Consider the following 24,206-nt stretch of genomic DNA (forward strand, 5'->3'; position numbering starts at 1 on the left):
TGCGCCACGGGGAACATCTTTTATCTCTAGCTTGCTTTCTTTTCTTTTCGCGCCCTGTCCTCCACGTACTTATGGCTCATCTTGTTTGGAAAGTTATATTGCTAAGAAAAAAGAGCATTTGGCACCTGATGTTAAGCGGCGACCAACGTTGTAAAAACAGACTCTTATGGATAAAAAAAAAACAAAACAAAACAGAATCTTATTTATTAATTTATGTACTTATTCAAAAGATAAAGCTCAAAGTAAAAAATTTGGGCTCGTCCGGGATTTGAACCCGGGACCTCTCGCACCCTAAGCGAGAATCATACCCCTAGACCAACGAGCCACGTGATGCGACAGGCGAAATTTTAGTAGAAAAAGGTACAATTCTGCAGTGGTTTGCCCTCGTGTTTACAAAATGCTCTCAGAAAAGCTACTTCGGTAACAAATCCTGTATTATGCATCTTTCCATTATTCATCCCAGTCCATCCCAGCTGCCTCCAGGTACACCCTGAACTGGTTGCCAGCCAATCGCAGCTAGGACAAACAAACATTCACACCGATCACAATCATACCAAGAGACAATTTTCGCGTGTTCAATTCAACCAAAACTACCATGCATGTTTTTGGAATGTGGGAGGGAACCGGAGTGTCCGGAGAAAACCCACGCAGAGAACATAAAAGTCCGCAGAGAAAGGCTTGTTCGAATCCTCGCCCTCTGCGGTAGACGTTCTAACCAGTCGGCCACTGTGCCACACTTACTGTGTCATATTGTATTATAATGTATTATAGTGGAATACAGACCCGTCAATTAGGGCGGGACATAGGGGGCCGTGCCCACCCACCAAGTTGCTTATGCGCACCCCTAATTTCTGCGCCCCCCTAATTTGAGCCTTGAGTCTCAGAAAGTATTTTTTATTTCAAGTAAATTTTCATTTTATTATATTATTGTAGAAAAGCAGACTCGCCACCAGACTTCAGTCTAACCCACCTCCCTATCCGCGTTATTGGCGGAGCTGGACATTTTACTACAAATTGAGCGTCCGTTATTCGTCATCCCTCTGCAGCATGGGTACCTTCCGTCGTCCGTCATTCGCCTTTTTTTTCCGGGGGTAAGAAAATAGTATATACTACAGGCCGGTCTGCCTCTAATTTTAAACGGGTGTCCATCGGCAATTATGACTAAACTTTCTTAGTTTCTAAACGTTCAATCTTTGTTGTTTACATTCGCCTCGAACGCTTTGAGGTCGGAACTGCGACAATCCGAGTGGGATAAATCCAACTGCCCACCTTTCTCGAATTATTTCGTCAAGCGGTTGCACGAAATAAAGTCATCTGAATCCAGATAGATTTGTTTCAGCAGACTATACATCTCCTTTGAAAATGTATCTGGATACAGATGATTTTATTTTGTGCAACCACTTGACAAAATAAAACTCTGTACAATTCATCCATTATCGACACCGCTTATCCTCACAAGGGTCGCGGGGCGTGCTGGAGCCTATCCCAGCTGTCTTCGGGCAGTAGGCGGGGCAACCTGAATTGGTTGCCAGCCAATCGCAGGGCACACAAAGACAAAGGTCCTCACTCACAATCACACCTAGGGGCAATTTAGAGAGTCCAATCAACTTACCATGCATGTTTTTGGAATGTGGGAGGAAACTGGAGCACCCGGAGAAAACCCACGCAGGCACGGGGAGAACATGCAAACTCCACAAAGGGAGCGCCCACAACCTCTGAACTGTGAGGCGGACGTGCTAACCAGTCGACCACCGTGCCGCCCTCATGCTATTATTTGTGTGTGGATGAAGGTGCAGCATTACGCATAGAATTAAATATTCGGCAGGATGTTTTAGAATTTCCAGAAAATAATCTTTTTGAGTGGTACCGTTTCATGTGACAGTCACATGCATTGAAATAAGTTTCTGTTGAATATTTACAACATTTTATTTCTTCAATTATGTGGTTGCATGAAATATAATCATCTTAATCCAGATACATTTCTTAAGTAGACCATACATCCATCCATCCATTATCTGTACCGCTTCTCCTCACAAGGGTCGCGGGGCGTGCTGGAGCCTATCCCAGCTGTCTTTGGGCAGTAGGCGGGGGACACCCTGAATTGGTTGCCAGCCAGTCGCAGGGCAAGTAGACCATACATCTACTTAAAAAATGTATCCTGCTCCAGTTTATTTTATTTTGTGCAACCACCTGACAAAGTATAATTGAGTAAATTCAACCATCATTTTTTTCAATGTACCCCCATGAGATTATGACGAGGTTTTAACTGTTTGAACAATGTTTTTATATTTCATCAGATGTTAAGTGTGCTTCTCCCCCGTGATTGCACTTAAATGAAATAAATTAAAAGGGGAAAGTAAGCAGTTTTCCTCTGTTATCTTAGTGTGATTGCAAAGGACTTGAAACTTCCGCATATCTTGACCCTAGCAGCTATGTTCTCCCACGCCCCTCCCCCATTGCCATGGTGACTCTGCAAATCGGGGCTCCATTCATGCTGTCTTTTCATAGTCGTGGTGCACGGCTTAACTCCAGGTGAAGGTACTCCGAGTTGAGTAATCTGATTCAAATCAACTGTTCTTATACCGGAAACTCAGAGTTTCTTATCTCAGAGCAGATTAACTCGGACTTCAGGATTGTACTCAAGAGTTTGAACTGAACCTGCTTTGTGAAATAGACCCCTGAAATGGTTCACAGCCAATTGCACGGCACACTAAAACAAACAACAAACATTCACATCTCGCGACAATATAAATGTGTCCAATTAATCTACAATGCTGAAGTAATTATTAGTGTTGCTATTACATAAAAGACAAAGCTTTCACAAAATCCATTTTGTACTGTTGTATTGTTTTATTGGATATAGTAATTCCTACTGTTCAAACAGTTAATACTCATGGCGACAGCCTTCATGCCCTTAAAGGTAAACCAACAATTAATGTTGCACTTTCTTAGAAGGAAAATATGTAGACTGTTCATGTTTCATTTTAAATTAATCCTCATTAAATCGGTTCATGTTCACTGTTCACACAAATAATTGTGATCTTGTTCTCTTGCTGTACCGAATGTGAACCGAACCATAACCTTAGAACCAACTGTTACATCCTTTGCCATTATACTTTTATCTAGATTCATCATTATAAACAGATATAGAATGCACCAAATGCAAGCGAACCTAGAATCGGGTATGCAAAGAAGGCACATTTTATTATCAACATAAGAGTAATGGCAATAAATTAAGAGTCCAACATGAAAACCGAGTTGATCATTAAAAAGAATAATCACAATTCTGGAAACTTCATAAAAAAAAAAAAAAAAAAAAAAAATACATGAAAAGTGTAAATCTTTTCTCGTTGCTTACAGATGATGATTACTTATTGTAAAGTCAGCCTCATTGCAGACAGCCAAAGCAGGAAGGGTTGGCGCATATCTCGCATGGGTCAGAAGAAATTAGGACATTCACTAGAAAAGACAACAAAACAGTCAGAATTTTGTGAGATTATAGTTGTAATTTTACCAGAAAAAAAGTCATTTTTTACTAATGAGGTGATTGTTGTAATTTGAAGATAAAAATTGCATTTTTATATGGAAATAAAGCCATACTTTTCTAGACTAAAGTTGTAATTTTACATTTTTATTTTTACAATTTTACAAGATTTCATTTTTACAATTTTATAAGAAATGAAATTACATAATAGAAATAAATATAAGAAAATCATTTTACTGTGTGAAAAATCATAACTTTTTTTGTTGTGAGAATGTTTTTGAAAGAAAAAAACCAAATAATTTTTATGGAATACTGTTTTAGATTTACACAAGCACACAGATACCAGATATCCATCCATCCATTATTCGGACCACTTATCCTCACAAGCATCATGGGTGTGCTGGAGCCTATCCCAGCTGTCTACAGAGAGTAGGCGGAGTATATATATATATATATATATATATATATATATATATATATATATATATATATATATATATATATATATATACATATATATATATACATATATATATATTAGGGTTGTCAATTTAGCGCGTTATTCTCGGCGTTAATCCAACCCCCTTTTGACGCCGTCAATTTTTTTGATCACGTGATTAAAGTTTCCATAGCAACCAGCGGCTGCATTGATAAAGGCTGCTAGTCACCATGATCTATACATGTATATTTTTTAAAAAAAGCTTTAGAGTAGAGGAGGCGTTACACCTGCTTCAAAATATTGACGATGAGGATGAATTGTTCAGCTGACACATGCACGTGGCTGAGTTTCCCTGCTCCGCGGTGATAGTCGCGAAGTAGGCGGTAGTAATGTAAGTCATTGCCAGAGTGCAGTCAAAGTGACGCGCGTAAAAATGACTGCTCTCGTAAGGTTCTAAATCCAAGCGGCGCTTGAGCACCAAGTCGCTCTCAAGACGAAAAAAACATCTGTCAGAACAACACTAATGTAAATGATTGTGTGGGTGGGTGTGTGCATGAGCGGACGCGTGTGCGTGCGTGCGTGTGTGCGTGCCCGAACATTTTTTTTTCAAGAATATTGCAGGCCCCCTAGTTGAAACAAGGCATTCTGATTAATATTGTGTTTGTGGAATGAGTCAAGCAGCAAAATCTAGCCATCTCAGGGGTCGGCCATTTTATAATTTCTGTCAACTGAAAATGACATCACAGATGCCCTGAGGGCTCAAATAATGACCAAGCTCAGTTTAAGAAAACAGGTGAGCTGTGATTGGTTGTTACCTGAGCTCTGAGTAACTGTGATGTTTTTTCAGTCAACAGACTGATGGCTAAAAACAGGTGGATTAACTCTTATTCCACAAAGGCAATAATTATCAGAATGCCTTGTTTCAACTAGTGGGCCTGCATAAAACATATTCTTGAAAAATATATGTTTGCATTGACTTCCCTTTAATAAAAGATTTGCATAAAAAAAATCAATCCTCTTATTCATGTTAAGGGTATTAAAATTCAAGAAAATGATGGGACAGAAAAATCAAGGGATTTTTTTTTTCCAATAAATAAAATATGCGATTAACTATTAGTTAACTATGAAAAAATTTGATTAACTATTAAATATTTTAATCGCTTGTATATATATATATATATATATATATATTTACAATATTATTATGGATGGAAAAGTCATTTTTCTCATTGTTTTATGTTATGTTTACCTAGTCTGGAGAAGACTCCGGGAGCACCTTGGCCTCGGCACACTGGAAAAAAGACCCGTGGCAGGATTGGGTCAGCGCACACGGCAATCATCGCCCTGCTTCGGGTGAGCTGAGGGCCGAGACGCGCCCCCGCCTCGTCCATCAGTGCCTTTAGCTGCTTCACCGCCTCTAAGGGGAAGCTCCTGTCGCCGTCCTGCGAGGAGAAGAAGAAAGAGAGTTCAGGTTCAAAAGCATTCCTCATACTTCAGGCGCGTGCTTGGACAAACAAAAAAAGGCTAAAGACTTGAACGTGATGGACTTGACGCCTTGTTTGGATGTGGATTGGAATGTCAAGTGAGATTTTGAATAAAGTCTTGAATGCACCATGTAAACATGGCTCGCACAGTTTGTTTTTATTTCACACAAACCTTTGGACCTTGCACTTCTTTTTTAAAAACAGCAAAACATGTTACTGTTCTCTGTATCTCAGTGACCACAACATTAGGTACAATTGCAAAGCAATCATAAAATCATATTTAAGCTCAGTTTCTATCAATATGGTCAATATTGGGGCAGTAATACAAAACTATATATTTTGTCTTTTTTTTGTAATATTTTGGGTACCTCATATATAACTTTCGAAATGATAAATGACATTAACAGTGCAGTAGTATAGAATAATGGCTCTGTGCAAAAAAATTACGCTAAAGGTGTCCAAATTTTAAATGGTAAATGGGAGTGCAATTTTATAGTGCTTTATTTACAACATGTGGTGCCAAAATCACTTCCCGAAAATTGTCATAACATCCCCCCAAAATGTGGCTCTGGAGCTGTGGGTTGCAGACCCCTGTTCTTAACACAGCAACACAGGGCAACCTTTTTACAGGGTCTTAGCAGGAATGAAGCTCTAGGCTGGTAAGTGGCATTGTCTGTGCAGTTGTATGGAATCACATCTCTGAATTAAATGCAAAAAAAATACATACCTTGACCCGGACACACAAGGCAGTGCCGCACATGCACAGCCACAAGACGAGCGCGGCCACAGTTTTCATGGCGGAGAGACAGACGGAGAGATGCTTTCGGACACGGGCTTTTCCTCTTGTGCTTCCTGCAGGGTGGCGTTGATGCATATAAAAGGCGTGTAAAAGCTTAGCAATGATTGATTTATACCAGGAATGAAGATGTGTGTGTGGGGGGGGGGAGTGCGTGTGCGTGTGGGGGTGTGTGTGCGTGTGTGTGTGTGTGTGTGTGTGTGTAAATAAAACTCATTTGGATCCTATTGAGTCCTAAAGAGGATTCTACTACTGCCTTGATGGCATCTCTGTTTGTTCACCCCGTCAAAAGGAAGTTTCACTGTTGACTTTAACTTCCAAAGGGTCACTATCCTCATCACCATAAATGTCAACCCTCTTGCAAAAACTGATGCTGGATAGCATATACAGTGCGTTTTAGGTGGACGGTGTCTGCATGCCAAATGCAAGAGAGAAAAGGAGAAGACACTGGAAAGGCAAATGGCGCCTCAAGTTCACACAGAAACGTGCAAACAACTTGATTGGAAAGACCAAAAATACTCAATTAGAGCGTATTCAAAATGTGGTGCATTTGCAAAAGTACAGCCCAAATATTACGAGTGAGGTTGCAACTAATGATTATTTTGGTAATTGATTAATCTGTCGATTATGTTTTTCATTAATCCATGAATTCGGTAAAAAAACAACAACACTTAAAAAAAAAAATTCAATGAACTAATGAATATATACACACACACACACACACACACACATCCATCCATTATCCAATCCGCTTATCCTCACGAGGGTCGCGGGCGTGCTGGAGCCTATGCCAGCTGTCTTCCGGCAGTGGGCGGGGTACACAAACAACCATACACACTCACAATCACACCTAGGGGCAATTAAGAGTGCCCAATCAACCTACCATGCATGTTTTTGAAATGTGGGAGGAAAACAGAGTACCCGGAGAAAACCCACGCAGGCACGGGGGGGAACATGCAAAATCCACATAGGGAGGCCAGAGCCAGGATCAAACCCACAACCTCTGCACTGTGAGGTGGACATGCTAATATATATAATTTGGACATGTATTTAAGATAAAGCAAAAAAAATGGTTTGTTGCAGACCTGAATTTTATTGTTTTTTTTTGGACGTGTGTATTTATTTTTTGTTTTTCTTATTCAGACCTGATGTATTTGTGACCATAGATGGTGAGGAAAAGAATAAAATGTGTTTATCAGAGTGTGTGTGGGTCTAAGTTGAACACATGAGTCAAGAGAGTGCAAACATTCTCTCGAGATTAAAAAAAAAAAGTGGTTATTCTGGTTCATTCGTCTATTGATGTTTGAAACAAACACACATGCGTATGTGACTTGCAATACACTCATTTTTATTCCAAACAATAACATGGACGAGGACGTTTAAATAGGTACATAGCATGGTAAGATAGAAATGTAACAAAAAACGATTTCAAATATAAAACCAATGACAAAACAAAACGTGGCAATTTTTTTTTTTTTTTTTTAAGTAACAGCTTGCACTTAGAAACTTCTTATTGATTCCTGTTTTCCTTTTGGCCTTTTTTCTTCTTCGACAAATCGTTTTTTTTTTTAAATAAAGGAAAATGAGGACATGAAAAGTACAAATAAGAAGATAAAGCGTGTTTGCGGTGTCGTCTTAGCAGCCGCTGCAGGCAGCAAAGGCACAAATCTCGCAGACGTCCAGCGGCACCATGGCTGCAACAAAGGACAACGGTTAGCATTGACGTTAGCATCTACAACACGTTAGCATGTATAACTGTAGGATATTGTGCAAAATTTCATTCATTTTTCTAGTTCAATTCACAAAGTGAATCTCATGATGTTGATTACTGCACACAGTGTGATATTTTATTATTTGATTTTTATTTACAATTGCGATGGGGTAGCATGGTGACCTAGTGGTAAGCACGCCTGCCTCGCAATTCTGGAGCACAGTGTGATGCGGTGTGGGGGCGTGTGTGCACATTGCACATCCACTACAGTAGGTGGCAGGGGCACTGTCATTTATTTATTTTTTAATTTCAGGCAGACTTCAAATGTTTTCAGTCTAAAAAACATGCTAAAAAGTTATTCTTTGTGGTAAGTTGATCTAACTTGTGTTTTCTTCTTTTGGTGGGTGGATGGTAGAGGTTGGTGTGTAAAAGAAGATAATTGCGAAGCACTGCCTTATTCAATTGCCAGGCAACCAGTCCAGGGGGGACATTGAATTTTCTAAATTGTCCATGGATGTGAATGTGAATGCTTGTTAGTTGATATGTGATTGTGATTGCCTGACAACCAGTCAAGGGGGGGCCCCCAGCTTCTCTTTGCTTAGGTTAACTAAAGGATCAAAACTCTCCATAGGTTTGAATGTGAGCGTGAACGTGAGTGTGAATATGCCCGGCGATTGGCTGGCAACCAGCCCAGGGTGTACCCCTCGTCTCTTGCCAGAAAGTCAGCTGCGGTGCCCCAAATTTGATGTTAACAAATTTGAATATTACACGAGAAAATATCAAATTGATTTTAATTGTAGAAATGAGGTAGACATTTCTGAAGAGTATTTTCCGATGTGTTAAATGAACCTGTATCAAACCCCAGTTTCACTTTTGGAATGGAACTACTGAACATAAATGAACTTTTTCTGCCCATCTTCTCATGTATAGAGATGCAAGGACAAGTGACGAGGATCCTCACCTAATCTGGCGAGTGATGCCGACGCCCCCTTCTGCTTACACAGAGGCAGCAGCTCCTGGGGCAGCATGGGCTCTTCACACATGGACGGTGAGCTGGCCCTCAGCCGCGGGTTCTGCAGCGGAATCCTGACGCTCTCAAACATCTCCTGGAGCCTCTTGACGGCTTCCAGGGAGAAGGACAAGCCGTTCTCCTTTGAGGGAAGACACAAGAAGGCCTTTGAGGTGCTGCTACCTCCTGAGGATGTCTATCCACCTCGCCGTCTGACTTACCTCCACCTGCACAGCATCAGAGCCCAAAAGTAGAACCAGGAGAGCGACGCAAGCGAGTGTGATCTTCATTGTTGCGATGCTGATCTTGGCAGTGTCTGCTTGCACTTCCAGGTTCGAGCTACCTTTTTAAATCCTACTGCGGTCATGTGACTGCAGGTGTGGCCAATGGGAGCAAAGTTTTCTCACGGGTTAATGAGTAGCGCTGTGGTTTTTACGGGCCGTAAAGGGGAATCCATAAATCCTGCTCCGTACGATTACCTTCTTGCGCTCGACATTAGCTAGAAACGCCTCCCCGTGTCAATAATAATGTCTCATCCACTGACGTATTGTATGTCAAAACTTTTTGCAGAGCACACAGGATGTAGTTTATTGCAACTGGTTTTTATGTGAACTTGATGTTTCGCCCCTTAGCTACTGTTGCTGAGTCAGAAAAACTTTCAGCTACAACTGTCGGCAGGGTCCTTGGAGAAGTATGTCTAGCCTGTTTTATTTTTTACAGCTCTTAATAACCTCATTAGATGAACTGGAGCCCATCCAAGCTGATGTTTGGCAATAGAAATGGGGTCCACCCTAAAAGGTCTCCGGACAAAGTCAGTGCTCGTATGGACAAACAAGCGCGCACACCTATGGACAATTTAGAGTCTTCAATTAACCTTAAAGAGGAAGTCAACCCAAACATTTTTTTTCACGAATATGTTCTATATAGGACCACTAGTTGAAACACGGCATTCAGATTAATATTGCGTTGTTGAATATAAATTAGGCAGCAAAATCCATCCGTTTTTAACCATCTCAAGGGGCGGCCATTTTGTCACTTTTGTTGATTGAAAATGACATCACACATGCTCAGGGCTCAGATACTGATCAATTATGGCTCAGCTTCAGAAAACAGGTGAACTGTGATTCATCGGTAGCTGGGCCCTGAGCAACTGTGATGTCATTTTCAGTTGACAGAAGTGACAAAATGAGTATTAACTCTGATTCCACAAACATAATATTCATCAGAATGCCTTATTTTAACTAGTGGGACTACATACAACTGATTTTTGAAAACAAATATGGTAGGGTGACTTCCTCTTTAAGCACGCACACACCGTGACACTTCTGAAACCAACAGAACTGTCGCGAAGTATGTGGGCTTGGGTAACTAGTTTTCATGAGTGGCTAACAGGAGGCCGATTTTGTTGTTATTCAGTTTCCTCTTCTCAGTGTTTATCTTCTTGGTCCTTGATAATCATGCCATGTTTTGTGGTTAGATAAACAAATAATAAATTATGGTATATTTTATGTGCTGCCTCACAACCCAACACAGTGTCTCAGTTTTTCCGTTGGAGCACGTCGGTCAATATGCGGTGAACAATCGCTTTGTGCTTGAAGAGTCGTTGAATGTATATATTTTTTGGCGATGGTCTTCAGTCACTTTTTGTCGTATCACTCAGTGTGCAGCAGCCAGCAGATTTAGCATACAGAGGACCTGGAGAAAAACGTTTTTTTTTTTTTTTTTTCATAAATTAAAATGCGGACAGTACAAATGGTTGCATGGCTTTATTGAGAGTCACTATTTATTGGGGTTAGTTTTTGGTTTTGGAAATAAAATAAGAAATAATACATCACCAACTAAGGGCGCCCCCTGTTGATTTTTGAAGGATTCAAATGACTCTGCCGATGACCAAGTAGCTTTATCCAGAGCCTGCATTGCTTTGGGATTGGGTAATCCAACGACCTACTTTTTTTACTTTTACTTTTAAGATTTTAGTTAATTTGATCTTAATCTTGCAAATAAAATGCTGATTGCTAATGCTATTTTTCTGCTAACAAAAATATTTTCTGTTTATTTTCTCTTTGGTGTATTAAATGTAGTTTAAAACTGTATTTATTGTAAAACTTATAAATCTATTTAATTATTTCAACAAGCCAAAACCTAAATGCTGATAATAGACTAGAAATTGTATACATAATAGTTCCACAGAAAAAGAAGCAACAAGCTAATTATAGATGAATAACACTAACAATAAAAAACAGGACGTCACTTCGTTGGTGTCTTGACCACTTCCTGTGAAAAGCGCAGATATGAATATGATGTGTTCATGAATACATGTCTCGGACTGGACCTCAACACTGATAACGTGGTGTAAGTCAGCACAGATATCTACCGTGGGTTAAGATAATAGCCACTATTGGCTCAGTGATACCTGACCCACCCTCTCTTGCAGACAGGTGGGAGTATATTGTAGTGTGTTTAACAACCGATTGTGTTGAAATGTCGAAGAGGAAATGAGTGTTTACAACATAGTGAAGCGACACATACATGCCCATATCTGATATATCTGGATTTTTTCTTTTTGGGGACTAGATTTCAATCTACTAACAGAAAGGTCACTTTCTTATTGTGGAAATAGCCCACAGTAGGGTGGAATTAAAAGTGTAGCATTCCCCCAGCCTTAAAATGGAGCACTTAAATAGAAACACTTCCGTAATAAAATGCAACCTAGCTCATGATTAATTTATTGTTAGTCATAGCCAAGCCACTGCACCACTGCGCAAAAAACACGAGGAATCTGATCTCGCGATCTGTCTATTTTCCGATGAAAATCAGGCCCCTTCTAAATATGCCTTATGTAAATGTGATCCAAGTTCAGATCTGCACAGTCAACTGAAAATGCTGCACTGTGCACGCCAGGCCACTGGTTGGCGATGTCACAATGTAAAGACATTTTTGGGGAACAACAGCACCATTCCAACGGTAGTGGCGAAACCTGAATTTGTAGAAAGTCGCATGCGCCGTGCTTTACCAACATTAAAGCAGCACTGGGCAAGAAATCGACCTTGATAAAAAAATTTCCACAACTTTTTTGATGAAACATTGACTAACAAGTACAGTAGTTGAATGGGACTTTGATGCCCTGAGGGTGTCTGTATCATTTTTACTGGCACAAAGCAACGTTGAGGAGGATGGGATCAACCCTGGCACACAAAAAAACACAAATGTCCGGAATTTCTTTATGGCATACTCACTTCCTCCTTTCACGATAAGGACGGCTCAGGATTTCACAACACCACGGAAATGTGGTTGATTTTTGTCAAAACACAACCGCTTTTGTCCACATGGCGCCGCCATAATCAACAAAAACTGACATATGACACAGTGTTGCTTTAATGCAGTAATACATTCATAATTACAGTAAAAAAGTGTATGGAAAACACTTCTGGGCCATAAATCTAAAACAATTAAATGAAAACCAGTAAGTACAGTGAGGTGTTTTGTACCAATTGTGCGCTGTTCGGACCCTGGAAATACATGCTGGGAACCGACAAAAACTTGTTTTTGTAATTGTCAAAATAGTTAAGATTGACTACGTTTGGTGAAGTGGTTCTTGGTCTTGCACTGACAGCCTGTTTAATCAGTTAACACTGAAAACAAACATCGCAACTGGAGGCGAGTAAATCATCAGCCTGTACGTGAAAAGAATATATTTTTGATCGTTTATCTGACCTACCCTCCTTGTATTGTTGTGTGGCTTTGTAAACTGTCTTTCTCCCTCGTGAGACGGTGAACCCGTGTTGGTATTTTTAGCCACATGGGAGCGACTTTTTGACATGTATCAGGGCCCAAATAACAAACTAAGCGTTGTTTTTTTTTCCACCGTTGTTCTAGATACAGATGATGGAAATTACTTTTTAAAATTCTTCTCGATTTGTTTTGACAACATGCATCAATTTAAAATGCGCTGTACTGACACCTACTGGACTAAAGCGGAACAATAATGAATTGGAACTGCAGTTCAATGAGAGTGCTTTATTTGTTGTTTAAGAGGTTTTAACACACACACACACACACACACACACACACACACACACACACACACATATATATATATATATATATATATATATATATATATATATATATATATATATGACTTTTTTTCTTATCTGATACTTTCGACATAGTTGTGAAGCCGACTTTTTTTCAGGTCACGTCCGAAGCTATAAAGTAGACACGCTCAAACACATTATATAATAGTCATAAAAAGATTATTTAACACAGTCAAATGCCAACCATTCTCACCCAAAGTTATTGTATTTTTAAATTCTTGATAATCAATATAAACAATGCTATTAGTGCCCATGCTTGTGCTGAACATGGCAAATGCACGCAAAAGGATACAACATAAAAGAGGTGACAACATTAATTTAAGCACAGCTGAAAAATCTATGTGCTGAGTAGAGTTCCATACATTGTGAATGACATTTTAAAGTCCATGGTTATGTAGAAAGTCAATCTTCAAGCTGTGACGTTTGACGTGACAAGGATCAATCCAGCAAGCTTTTATTACAAAGCCATAAAAAGCCAATTAAATTCCTGGATTTTTGTTGTTTTTAATAAATTAGGCGCGTTTATTCCGCACACAGTCAGTGTGACATTCTGGCATAATTGTCACATTATCATAAACCCATAGGAAACACACACAGACATTTGCATTTACAAAAATCAAGACTGCAATAATAACAGTATTAGTATCCCTGTTGTTACCATGGCGACCCTGCAGGACCAACTGTTGTAGCCTTTAATGCTGGCAGAGGCAGAGCAGGTCAGGACATCTGTCGTGCTGTGTTAGCACTAGCGCCTGCGCTAACGTTAGCGTTAAAATTGCCTTGCCTTGTGTCACTAAACAGAATGTTAAACGATTACTAATAGGAGACATATTATGCGTTTCTTTTGCCCAGTAAAATATATTTTTTGTCAAGACATGCAAGGCTCACGAAGAACAGCACACTTTTCACCCTATTTTCTAGCATCTCTGAAATTAGACATTAGAAATTTTAGGGGGTGTTCCCGTCTCATGCAAATGAGCTATTGCTCACCGTGCTTCCCTCTAGAGCAGTTGTGCACCAATGCTAGAATGCTTTTGTTGTGTAATGTAAAATAGTCTTTATTGTTGTGTCACAATCTGGAAAAATTCAGAATAGCTCACTCACAGACACCTTTTGGCAAACAGGCAGCTCACTCAATGTTTTATTTTGGTTGTTTAATTTTACACTAGATGAGTGGGCAGGCACTCCAGAGACCCATCTATATACACCAGTGCTACTCAATTATTTTTTCTTACGCCGCCAAGAAGAAAGCATTACAGTCTCCAATTAATATCATGAGGGCGGCACGTTGGTCGACTGGTTAGCACGTCCGCCTCAGTTCAGACGTCGTGGGTTCGATCCCAGCCCCGGCCTCCCTGTGTGGAGTTTGCATGTTCTCCCCGTGCCTGCGTGGGTTTTCTCCGGGTACTCCGGTTTCCTCCCACATTCCAAAAACATGCAGGGTAAGTTGATTGGACTCTCTAAATTGCCCTTAGTTGTGATTGTGAGTGCGGTTGTTTGTTTGTCTCTGTGTGCCCTGCGATTGGCTGGCCACCAATTCAGGGTGTCCTCTGCCTACTGCCCAAAGACAGCTGGGATAGGCTCCAGCACGCCGCGCGACCCTTGTGAGGATAAGCGGTATCGATAATGGATGGATGGATGGAATAATATCATGTCTGTTATGAGTACACTTTTGCAGAACATTGTATCCTTGAGAATATTAAAGTAAAAAAGAAAAAAGAAAGGAATATAGGTCAATTTACAACAAAGAAGAAATTATTTAACAATACTTTTCACTGCCACCTACTGTAGTGGATGTGCAATTAAACTTTATTCTAATATGACAAAAAACGCATCTCTGCCAGGCTCACATGCGCCCCCCTGGCCAACTATTTGAGTAGGATTGATCCAGTAACTATAAGGCAGCAGCATGTACAGTACCACTCCACTACTAGTGCTTCGAGCTCCTACTGTATTATTATCAAAGATTAATAATCTCCTCGCTTGCTAGATAAACTACACAAAGTTACCGCACAGGCGTGACTGACTTATCTGTTATGGGAAATGAGCCAGAATAGATGCCTTGCCCCAAACAATTAGAGCAGTGTTACTCTAGTTACTTATTATTAGGCGGCTGCATTGATCAGGTTGATATATGTTTGGGTGTTTATGTTGTTTTTTTAATGTGTGTATTTAAACGTTGTATACAAGTCAATACGAATGCATTACATTGTCCAATAATTGCAACTGCATATAACAATTGTACAGACTCGCATGGAACTAACACTTAGTGTGTCAGCGAGTAAATGTATGTTTTTAATTATCAGCAGGTGCGTAAAAAAGCCATTCTAGATTGTGTTGTAAAGCAAGACGGGAGGGGTAAGAAAACAACAACATTTGGCAACATTGAGGCCACCAAGGTAAAATCAAGGAGCATACAGGTGAAAAGTAAATGGACCCACTACAGGTAGGATGGTATTATCTAATTCAAGCATGGGCAGGTCTACTTCATCATAATTGCACCGCATACACCATGTGGTGACAATATAAAAACACCATTATGTAAATAAACTAGCAACATAAAGTGAAGTCGCTTTCCAAATGGAAGTGATTGGACGAAAAAGTGTTCAATCAAGGGAAAGAATGTAGCAACAGCTTGCTAATCTTCTGACAAAAGTGCTGTTATATTAGCCTTGAGCGCTAAACTCATCAGCAGTCCGCCATTGTGGAGACGCTTTCAGCATCAATTTACTTTGTACTACACTGGCATGAAAACCTAGTTTGAAAAAGTAACCTTTGTTTCAAATAATAACCCTGGCCTAAACTCTCATTTTACACCCTATTTAAAAAAACAAAACAATTAACCCTTGCTTGAAACCTTACTTTAAAAGCCTAACCCTGGATTGAATTCCTGCTTTGGAGTCTTTAGTTTGGCTTGCTATCGTTGACAACCACACTTTAAACTCAACTTGGCTGAGCTCAAAATTTTAAGGGAGTTTACAGAACTATTGTTGTATTAACCTAAATATATAAGTAAAAACAACTCAGCAAATTGTTTTGGAGCAACTTATTTCCTTTGATGTGCTAACCAACATAGCTGCCAGAAATGTCAGTAATTTATATTTTGAACTTGTTCCAACTTAAATGACTGTTTTAGCCTAATAAAATACACGTTGTGCTTTTTACAGTGCAGAGTGAATTCAAAACATCAAATTTGGAGTGCATCTACGTAAGACCGAGCGACACGGCCGAATTGTCGCACAGTGTGTGGGGTTCTGCAGCTGGGCCTTATAGTGTAGCTGAGCTCATACTAATCCAATCTGCCTCCTGGAGAATGTCCCATAATGTCACCATACAGTAAATGGAATTCATTTCCACAGCAGAAATGTAAAGCCTGAACCTAGAAGAGATTAAAATGAACTCGTCTTATCCACGTGTAAAGTAGCTCTAAAAATAAACTTAAGGCATAATCATGGTTTGGAATTATCAGAAATACTATATTCAAAATTTAGCTTTCCTTCAATTCATCCTCCCTCTTCAAGCAAAATTGAAGAAATTGGAATGGTACTAATGTTAGACTGTTATTCTTTATTAGTTGATAAGGATGCTTTTGATGAGGATGCTTTCTTTATGACTCATTTCCTAATATTACTTGCTTGTGAAATTTCCCCCATAAAAGGACAGTTTCACAGTGTTTTTCGTCCCATCGCTTTTATTTGGAAAACGACTTCAATTCCTCTTGCAAGTTTATGTCCAGAATCAAATTTGAAATCCAAGCACAAGTTTCAACCCCTAAATTAAAACCTAAACCCTTGCTTGAAACCTGAATTGAAACCCTTCTTTGAAACCATAACCCAAGCTTGAAACCCTACCCGTTGCTTCAAACCCTGCTTTGAATCTCAAACCTTGTTTGAAACCCAAAACTTTGTTTGAAACCCTACCCCAGACTTGAAAACCTGATTTGAAACCCTAAATCTGGCTTTCAAACCTCATGTATAAAAATGTCTGCTGCTTTCAACCCCACATTAAAACCCTAACCCTTACCCTGATAAATTTTGCGTTTGTGGCATATAAATTAGGGGTCGACTGGTTAGCACATCCGCCTCACAGTTCAGAGGTCATGGGTTCGATCCTGGCTCCGGCCTCCCTGAGTGGAGTTTGCATGTTCTCCCCGTGCCTGTGTGGGTTTTCTCCAGGTACTCCGGTTTCCACCTACATTCCAAAAACATGCATGGTAAGTTGACTGGACTCTCTAAATTGCTCCTAGGTGTGATTGTGAGTGCGGATGTTTGTCTCTGTGTGCCCTGCGATTGGCTGGCAACCAATTAAGGGTGTCCCCCGCCTACTGCCCGAAGACAGCTGGGATAGGCTCCAGCACACCCGCGACCCTTGTGAGGACAAGCGGTATAGATAATGGATGGATGCATGGAATATAAATTAAACAGCAAAATGCAGAGATGCAGAGATGGCTAAAACCGAGTGGATTAACACTTATTCCACAAAGGCTATATTTATCAGAATGCCCTGTTTCAACCAGTGGGCTTGTATAGAACATATTCCTGAAAAAAAATGTTTGTGTTGACTTCCCCTTTAATTAAGACCTTAACCCTTCGTTGAAACTGTACTTTGAATACTCCTCTCTTGAAACCGCAATAAAAAAAAAAAAAAAAAAAAAAAAAAAATATATATATATATATATATATATATATATATATATATATATATATGACAGACCACAACTGTCTTTTTTTGTTTATCATAAACAAATAGAAACATCATATTTAAAAGTGTATGCGTAACAAAAAGAACAGAAGCATTGATAGCTGCGACCTGCATCCGCTTTTTTTTTATATTTAGTGTTGTAAAACAGTTGAACTTTGCAAATGTGTTAAAATACTGTATGTCATGTCATCCCATAAAACACGCTCAAGCCTTCATTATCTTGTCGTTGTCAGTAACAGCGCATCGTCCTGGTTACAATCGTAGCAGTCAAAATGACACAAAGTGGTCAAGGTCAGTTGATGTTATGTGAACCAAACAGTCTGCGTTCCCATACGACCGCGTTCACATTTGAATGCTTTTATGGAGGCAACAAAACACACAGCGCTTGGCTTGTTGTATTTTCACACAGGCCTGCATTGTATTTGCCAGTACCGTAAATCATCACTTCCGCGGCCCTTTTACGTCAGAAGAATATTTCATAAGTTGACAGGGACGCTTATGAATGCACATCTGAATGCTGGCAGTATGAGGTTTATATTTTTCGTGTTATTTTTGTAAAAAACTATAGACAAACAACATGTAATGTGATTCAAATAGTACTGAGCCCTTGGTCAAATCTGCCAAGGTAAAACATTGCTGTCCTGTTGCGATTATAATGGCATTTGCAAACAGTGGCATTACATAAAATGTATAGATTTCAACCAAAAATGTCCTAGGAAATGATGTCTCTAAGGTTAAAGAAAACTTGGGAGTTGTGTGACGTCAACCAGTTAAAGCAGCGATTCTCAAACTGTGGCATGAGTACCGCCAGTGGTGTGTGAGCTCCTCTCGTGGTACACGAAACAATCACAAGTTAAATGTAGTTGTTTTTCACATAAACTGTGAGTTCAAAATATTTGCATTCAATTTTAAGCGGACACTTGGACAGGCTGAACATTGGCACTTATATAATAGTTATGCATGTAGAACTGACATCCGTTCAAAAATGTACCCCCCTAAAAGACTCTGTAGTGATTTAAGGGCATTTTAAGGATGAGATTTACGACAAATTGGCATGCCCCTTTTTGGAACTTGGCTTGTCATATTTTTTCCATCTCAGCTGTCTACGTCACAGCAGGGAGGTAAGCATTGTAATAGTGCTCGCTTTGTCAGTTCTGTTGTCGAATACGGCGACCAATTGCCATTAAAATTCAAATGCACATTATTACTCTTGCCTACTTCAACCTGTGAAAATATGAAAGAGTTCTGCACAATATTTTGGATCAAACGTGGGCTCATATGAGCGAAAATTATACAATGACCTCCACTCCCTCCAATCCCTCGCGTGACTCCCACCAACACATGGAGGGAGGAGGGGGAGCGTGGCCATATTCTAATTTCTTGTGGGTGGTTTTAAGGTAATTAGTTTTATAGTGATTTCTGTAAAACAAATGGATGAAATTGAAAATGCAAGATATCCTTGTCCTGATTTAAAAAAAAAAAATACAGAAATTGAGCTTGTTATTGAAAAATGGACCATCCCAGTTGAATGATCCCTTTTTTCAAAATGTTGGTACATTGTGATTTTTATCTTTTTTTGTGCAATACATTTTAATCATTATTTAGATTTAAATTTAAGTGAAGTGTTATTGTTCAAATTGCAAACCCTTACAGTGGCTTGCACTATTTAAGACTTTTTAGTGGTACTTTACTTTTTACTTTGTATCAAGTTGGCACCACTTCGCACTCATTCACATCCCATGTCATGTCATGTCATGTCATCTTCCAAACCGCTTATCCTATATAGGGTCGCGGGGAGTTGCTGGAGCCTATCCCAGCCGTCAATGGGCGAAGGCAGACTACACCCCGAACTGGTCGCCAGCCAGTCGCAGGGCACACATAGACACTGTCACTGAGCGGGAATCGATCCCACGCTGCCCGCACACAACTCAGGCGTGTGTACCACTACACTATCAGCGGACTCATTCACATCCACAGATGTCAATTACATATGTCAAGCAGGAGGAATGTGAGTGATTTTTTTTAATGAATAGCCAAGAATAATCCCTCAGTTTCAAAAAGGCTGATTTGCAGACCAATGAAGTGAATTCCGATCATTTCCCTGATGATGTCTCACAGCACACTAACATGCTGTGGCAAAGTGGTTGGGAATCACCGTCTGTCCACATTGAGCTCACAGCACAATGTCAATAAAGTTTCTCCATTTTGAAACTCAGGACTCATGAATCCTCCAAAATGCCTTCCTTGTTACCGTAACCTTACCTGGGGCATTGTTTGTACAGTACAGTGAACCCCCCGCATATTTGCTGACTTCCTGAGGAAGCTATCCTCACTTCAGTGCTAAAACATTTACCTATTCGCTGTTTTAGTGCTCAGGCCGAAAGCCAAGTCTAATATAAAATATTGCTTCGGTGTCATATTGTGGCAAAAATGAGCCAAGGAGCACTGTTGAAGTGAGAGGAGGAGCTTCATTTAGTCATGCCACAGCCTCGGGGCCATATTGACCAGTGTGCTTAAGTCAGAAAAGACATACAGCTTGCGTGCAAGTTCTTAAGTAAAATGATGGAGGTTTCCACAATTTTACATCAGTGCTACTGGGAGACAGCCACATTGGACTGTGCACTCCCTACTAGATGTATGACAAACATGCTACCTTAATATGGATGAAATGTGCATACGTGCAAAATATATTCTCTTAATATCCTTCAATATTCATAATACATTTCTCAATTTTCAATGCATGTATAAAAGATCCACTATTCTAACCCAAAAAGAAAGGGTTTGAAGCAAACAACAGAAAACCACATACTGTGATTTTTTTCTTAGTGCATAAAAACATTTAGTGCAAGAATTTATTTTGTGCATTTTTCGCAAAAATCAACTAACTCAATTTTTTTTTTAATATTATTGTGGTGCTATGTTAGTCCTGCATATCGTTCCAAAGAAACAAACGTCCAAATTCACTTAACAAGGTCTTGAATTTGTTGTTTCTATGCATGTTTGAGTGCCACATTCTCTAATTTAACTTCAATGAGACACAGTGAGTCACGCTTCACACATTCGAATGGTGCGGCAGAAAGTCATCACGGTAGACTCATTTAGTGTACATTGAAATTCCAAAAGCCAGGCAGTAAAAGAAAAAAAGACTTACACGCTAACAGGAGAATATGACACATTGTTAATAAGAGGCTGCATGACTGCATTCAATACACAATTATTCTTACAATATTAAAGCAGTGTGCATTAACAGTGCATCAGTGGCATCTAATTGCCTGAAAAAAGGTTTTAGCTACTAATGCTATCTTAGCTACTAATACTTAATGTACAAAAACGTGATTGACTGCCACCAACATTTATGTGAACATGTATATGCACAACCTAATCAGAGTCTAAAGATATTAGAACAAAAGTCGCAATATATTTTTAAATTTTATAGATGGGAGTAGCTCCCGTCGTGTCCTCTCCAAAGTCTATAAAATCCCCCAAATTGTGACTTTTGTTCTAATATTTTCAGACTCTGATTGCCTACATGTGCACATAAATGTATCTATCACGGTTTTTGTACATTATGCAAACCAAATGGAACGGATGCACTTCCTGGCTGGCTACGTTTGTTTTTTTTCTCCTTTCTTGAAGGAAAATCTGAAACCTGACATGGGTAGGAGTGCTCTCTAGTGGCGTGCAATACTGACTTTTTTGGCATTGATCCGATACAGAGTAAACAAGGGCCAGTATCGCCGATATCGATACAGATGCTTTACAATAATAAAGGTAGCTGCATCATCGAACTGCCAATCCTGAATTAATGTTCATGAGGTTTGAGTGTTTTTGTGATGTTTACCTTTTAACTATTATACTGTTAAAAGCCAGGACATATAGGGCAAAGTTTATTGATAAATATAATCTACTTTTTTCCCCACACATGTTCAATGGCTAGAATTTTTTTTCTTACATTACAATACATTACAACACAACTTTATTTATGTAGCGCATTTCATGACAGCTATAGCTGTAACAAAGTACTTTACATTACAACAACAAAATAGCAATAATGTAACAAGTGAAAGCAATAAATTGCACATAGTCAGCGCAACAGAGCAGTGTCAGTATCACGTCGGATCAAATGTCAAAGAATAGAAATGTGAAGGAAGGCCAGAATTGGTGTTATGTGCTCCATCTTCCGAGCTCCAGTTAGGAGGCGAGCAGCAGCATTTTGGACCAACTGGAGACGTTAAGAGAGGATTGGCCGACTCCAAAATAAAGTGCGTTACAGCAATCTAGCCGAGATGTAACAAAGGCATGGATGACGGTTTCTAAGTGCTGATGAGAAAGGAGGGGCTTTACCTTAGCCAGCTGTCTAAGATGAAAGAAGCTGGACCTTACAACAGGTCCAATTTAAGATCACTGTCCATTTAAAAACCCAAGTTTGAGACTGTTGGCTTTAGATATGGAGCCAGGGGGCCCAGGTCAACAGGATGGGATGTAGATGAGCCACTGGGACTGAACACCATAATTTCTCTTTTCTTTTCATTGAAATTTAAGAAATTTAGTGACATCCAGGCTTTGATGTCCTCTAGACAGGACAAAAGTGGTCTTAAAGGGAAATTGTCTTTTTTGCTCAGTGGGACATAGACTTGGTAGGATCCCCTGAAGATGTTTTTGATTTATTTTGAGATTTCTCTTACAAATTATGAAAAGATGTTTCTCAGGGCAGCACAGTGGTCGACTGGTTAGCACGTCCGCCTCACAGTTTAGAGGTCGTGGGTTCGATCCCGGCCCCGGCCTACCTGTGTGGAGTTTGCATGTTCTCACCGTGCCTGCGTGGGTTTTTTCCGGGTACTCCGGTTTCCTCCCACATTCCAAAAACATGCATGGTAAATTGATTGGACACCCTAAATTGCCCATAGGTGTGATTGTGAGTGCGTTTGTTTGTTTGTCTCTGTGTGCCTTGCGATTGGCTGGCAACCAATTCAGGGTGTCCTCCGCCTACTGCCCAAAGACAGGAAGGGATAGGCTCCAGCACGCCCGCGAGGATAAGTGGTATAGATAATGGATGGATGGATGTTTCTTTCTCCAGCATGAAACGTTCGAGCGTCCCCATATCGTCTGTAAACTTCATGCAGGGGTGGTGAGTCGCTTTAAATATTTCTGTCGTTAAACAAAAATGAGACTCCAAAGAGGGCCCTAGTCTGGACAGTGACATGCACTGCTTCCATATTATCACCAAGAATGGAGAACTTGGCGAACAATTTGCCGTCAACAAACCATGTGACAATGATTTAACCATTAACAGAGCAGTGGGGTGAGTTCAAAGAATGTCCAGACTTTGTATTCTGTGGCTTTGCCTGTGTGAGACCACACTTTCGTGTCTGTGTGTTTTCTACTGAAATAACTGCAGCTAAAGGTTGAGTCTTGTAAAAAGACACATAACTTTTCAGGACAGTCACGCAGCATCGCATCTCGTCGTCATTAAATGTGCCGCCGGGTCACTCAATTTTTTTTTTTTTTTTATGTGCCACTATGAGAACAGCGTGAGTGCTTCAGAAGGTATTTTTAACATTGCCAAAAAAGGTCATCGACACAATTTCATACAAGGATATTCTGTCATTTCAACACACTTGCACTTTAAAACACACTACTTACTGGTATGTGTGCCGTTCAGACTGACACTGTCATCATGTCATTGGCTACAAAACCAGCATGTACAGATTTACCACAAAGGCCTCTCTTAAGTAAAAATAAATCTGAATGCATTTTGAAAAAGTCAACGAGACGACTTACATGACCTTTCACAACCCTTTACATGTCCATGTATGAACGCACAACCAAAACTTTTTGGTAACCACATTTTGTAGGCACATAGTGTACACTGTAAAACAGTGATTCTCAAACTGTTTGACCAGTACCACTTGTGGCACTTGGGCTCCTTCTAGTGGTACGCGAATGTTCAGTTTAACTTTTAAGTCCAATAAATTTGTGTTCAAGCTTCAAATGCTGTTTATTTAGGTCAAAATGTTATTTACTTTTTATGTGGAATATAATTTGATTGAATTTATAACATTTTGACATGATTCCTGTAAAACCCTGTTTTTTTGATAAATTATGAATTAATTCCCCTAAATTTGAAATGTTTTTTATGTAAGATAACAACATTATTGTTGTTTGGTTTGAATTAGTTTTCTCCTCAATCAAATCTTTTTTATATATTTTGCGGCACCCCACGATATGGATTTTTGCCAATTCTGAATTTTGGCAGAATAAAATTCTGACACCCGATTAATTTAGTCGATAAATAATACTGTAAATAAAATAACTTCTTTTTGGTCCCTTAATGCTTGCAACATAAATATAAGAATTACAGGCTGAAAAGTTGACTGTTTTACTTTGTTCTTTAGTATTTAACTTTAAAAAAGGGAGAAAAATTGGCCTTGCATTGTAATGCTTTAATGTGTTTTAAAAAAATTGGAAAAAAATCATTTTAACTT

At 39.6% G+C, this 24,206-nt stretch overlaps 2 protein-coding genes and 1 non-coding gene across 3 annotated transcripts; all 3 read right to left on the reverse strand.

The window, feature by feature from the left end:
- Nucleotides 1-253: 253 nt before the first annotated feature.
- On the reverse strand, nucleotides 254-325 carry trnap-agg (transfer RNA proline (anticodon AGG)). The gene has a single exon. It is a non-coding gene; the product is annotated as a tRNA-Pro (tRNA).
- Nucleotides 326-2,826: 2,501 nt separating this feature from the next.
- LOC147141790 (guanylin-like) lies at nucleotides 2,827-6,300 on the reverse strand. Its single transcript, XM_086040950.1, has 3 exons — nucleotides 6,135-6,300; nucleotides 5,173-5,365; nucleotides 2,827-3,459 (listed from the first exon to the last, which is right to left on the reverse strand). The coding sequence occupies exons 1-3, from the start codon at nucleotides 6,279-6,281 to the stop codon at nucleotides 3,389-3,391; spliced, it is 411 nt and encodes a 136-aa protein (XP_085897076.1). The 5' UTR covers nucleotides 6,282-6,300; the 3' UTR covers nucleotides 2,827-3,388.
- Nucleotides 6,301-7,687: 1,387 nt separating this feature from the next.
- On the reverse strand, nucleotides 7,688-9,228 carry LOC147141791 (guanylate cyclase activator 2B). Its single transcript, XM_086041162.1, has 3 exons — nucleotides 9,145-9,228; nucleotides 8,876-9,065; nucleotides 7,688-7,897 (listed from the first exon to the last, which is right to left on the reverse strand). The coding sequence occupies exons 1-3, from the start codon at nucleotides 9,211-9,213 to the stop codon at nucleotides 7,839-7,841; spliced, it is 318 nt and encodes a 105-aa protein (XP_085897288.1). The 5' UTR covers nucleotides 9,214-9,228; the 3' UTR covers nucleotides 7,688-7,838.
- Nucleotides 9,229-24,206: the final 14,978 nt, after the last annotated feature.

Source organism: Filicampus tigris, chromosome 9, assembly GCF_054856515.1.
Source record: "Filicampus tigris isolate MCC_2025a chromosome 9, RoL_Ftig_1.0, whole genome shotgun sequence".
In the NCBI taxonomy this organism is placed as follows: Eukaryota; Metazoa; Chordata; class Actinopteri; order Syngnathiformes; family Syngnathidae; genus Filicampus; species Filicampus tigris.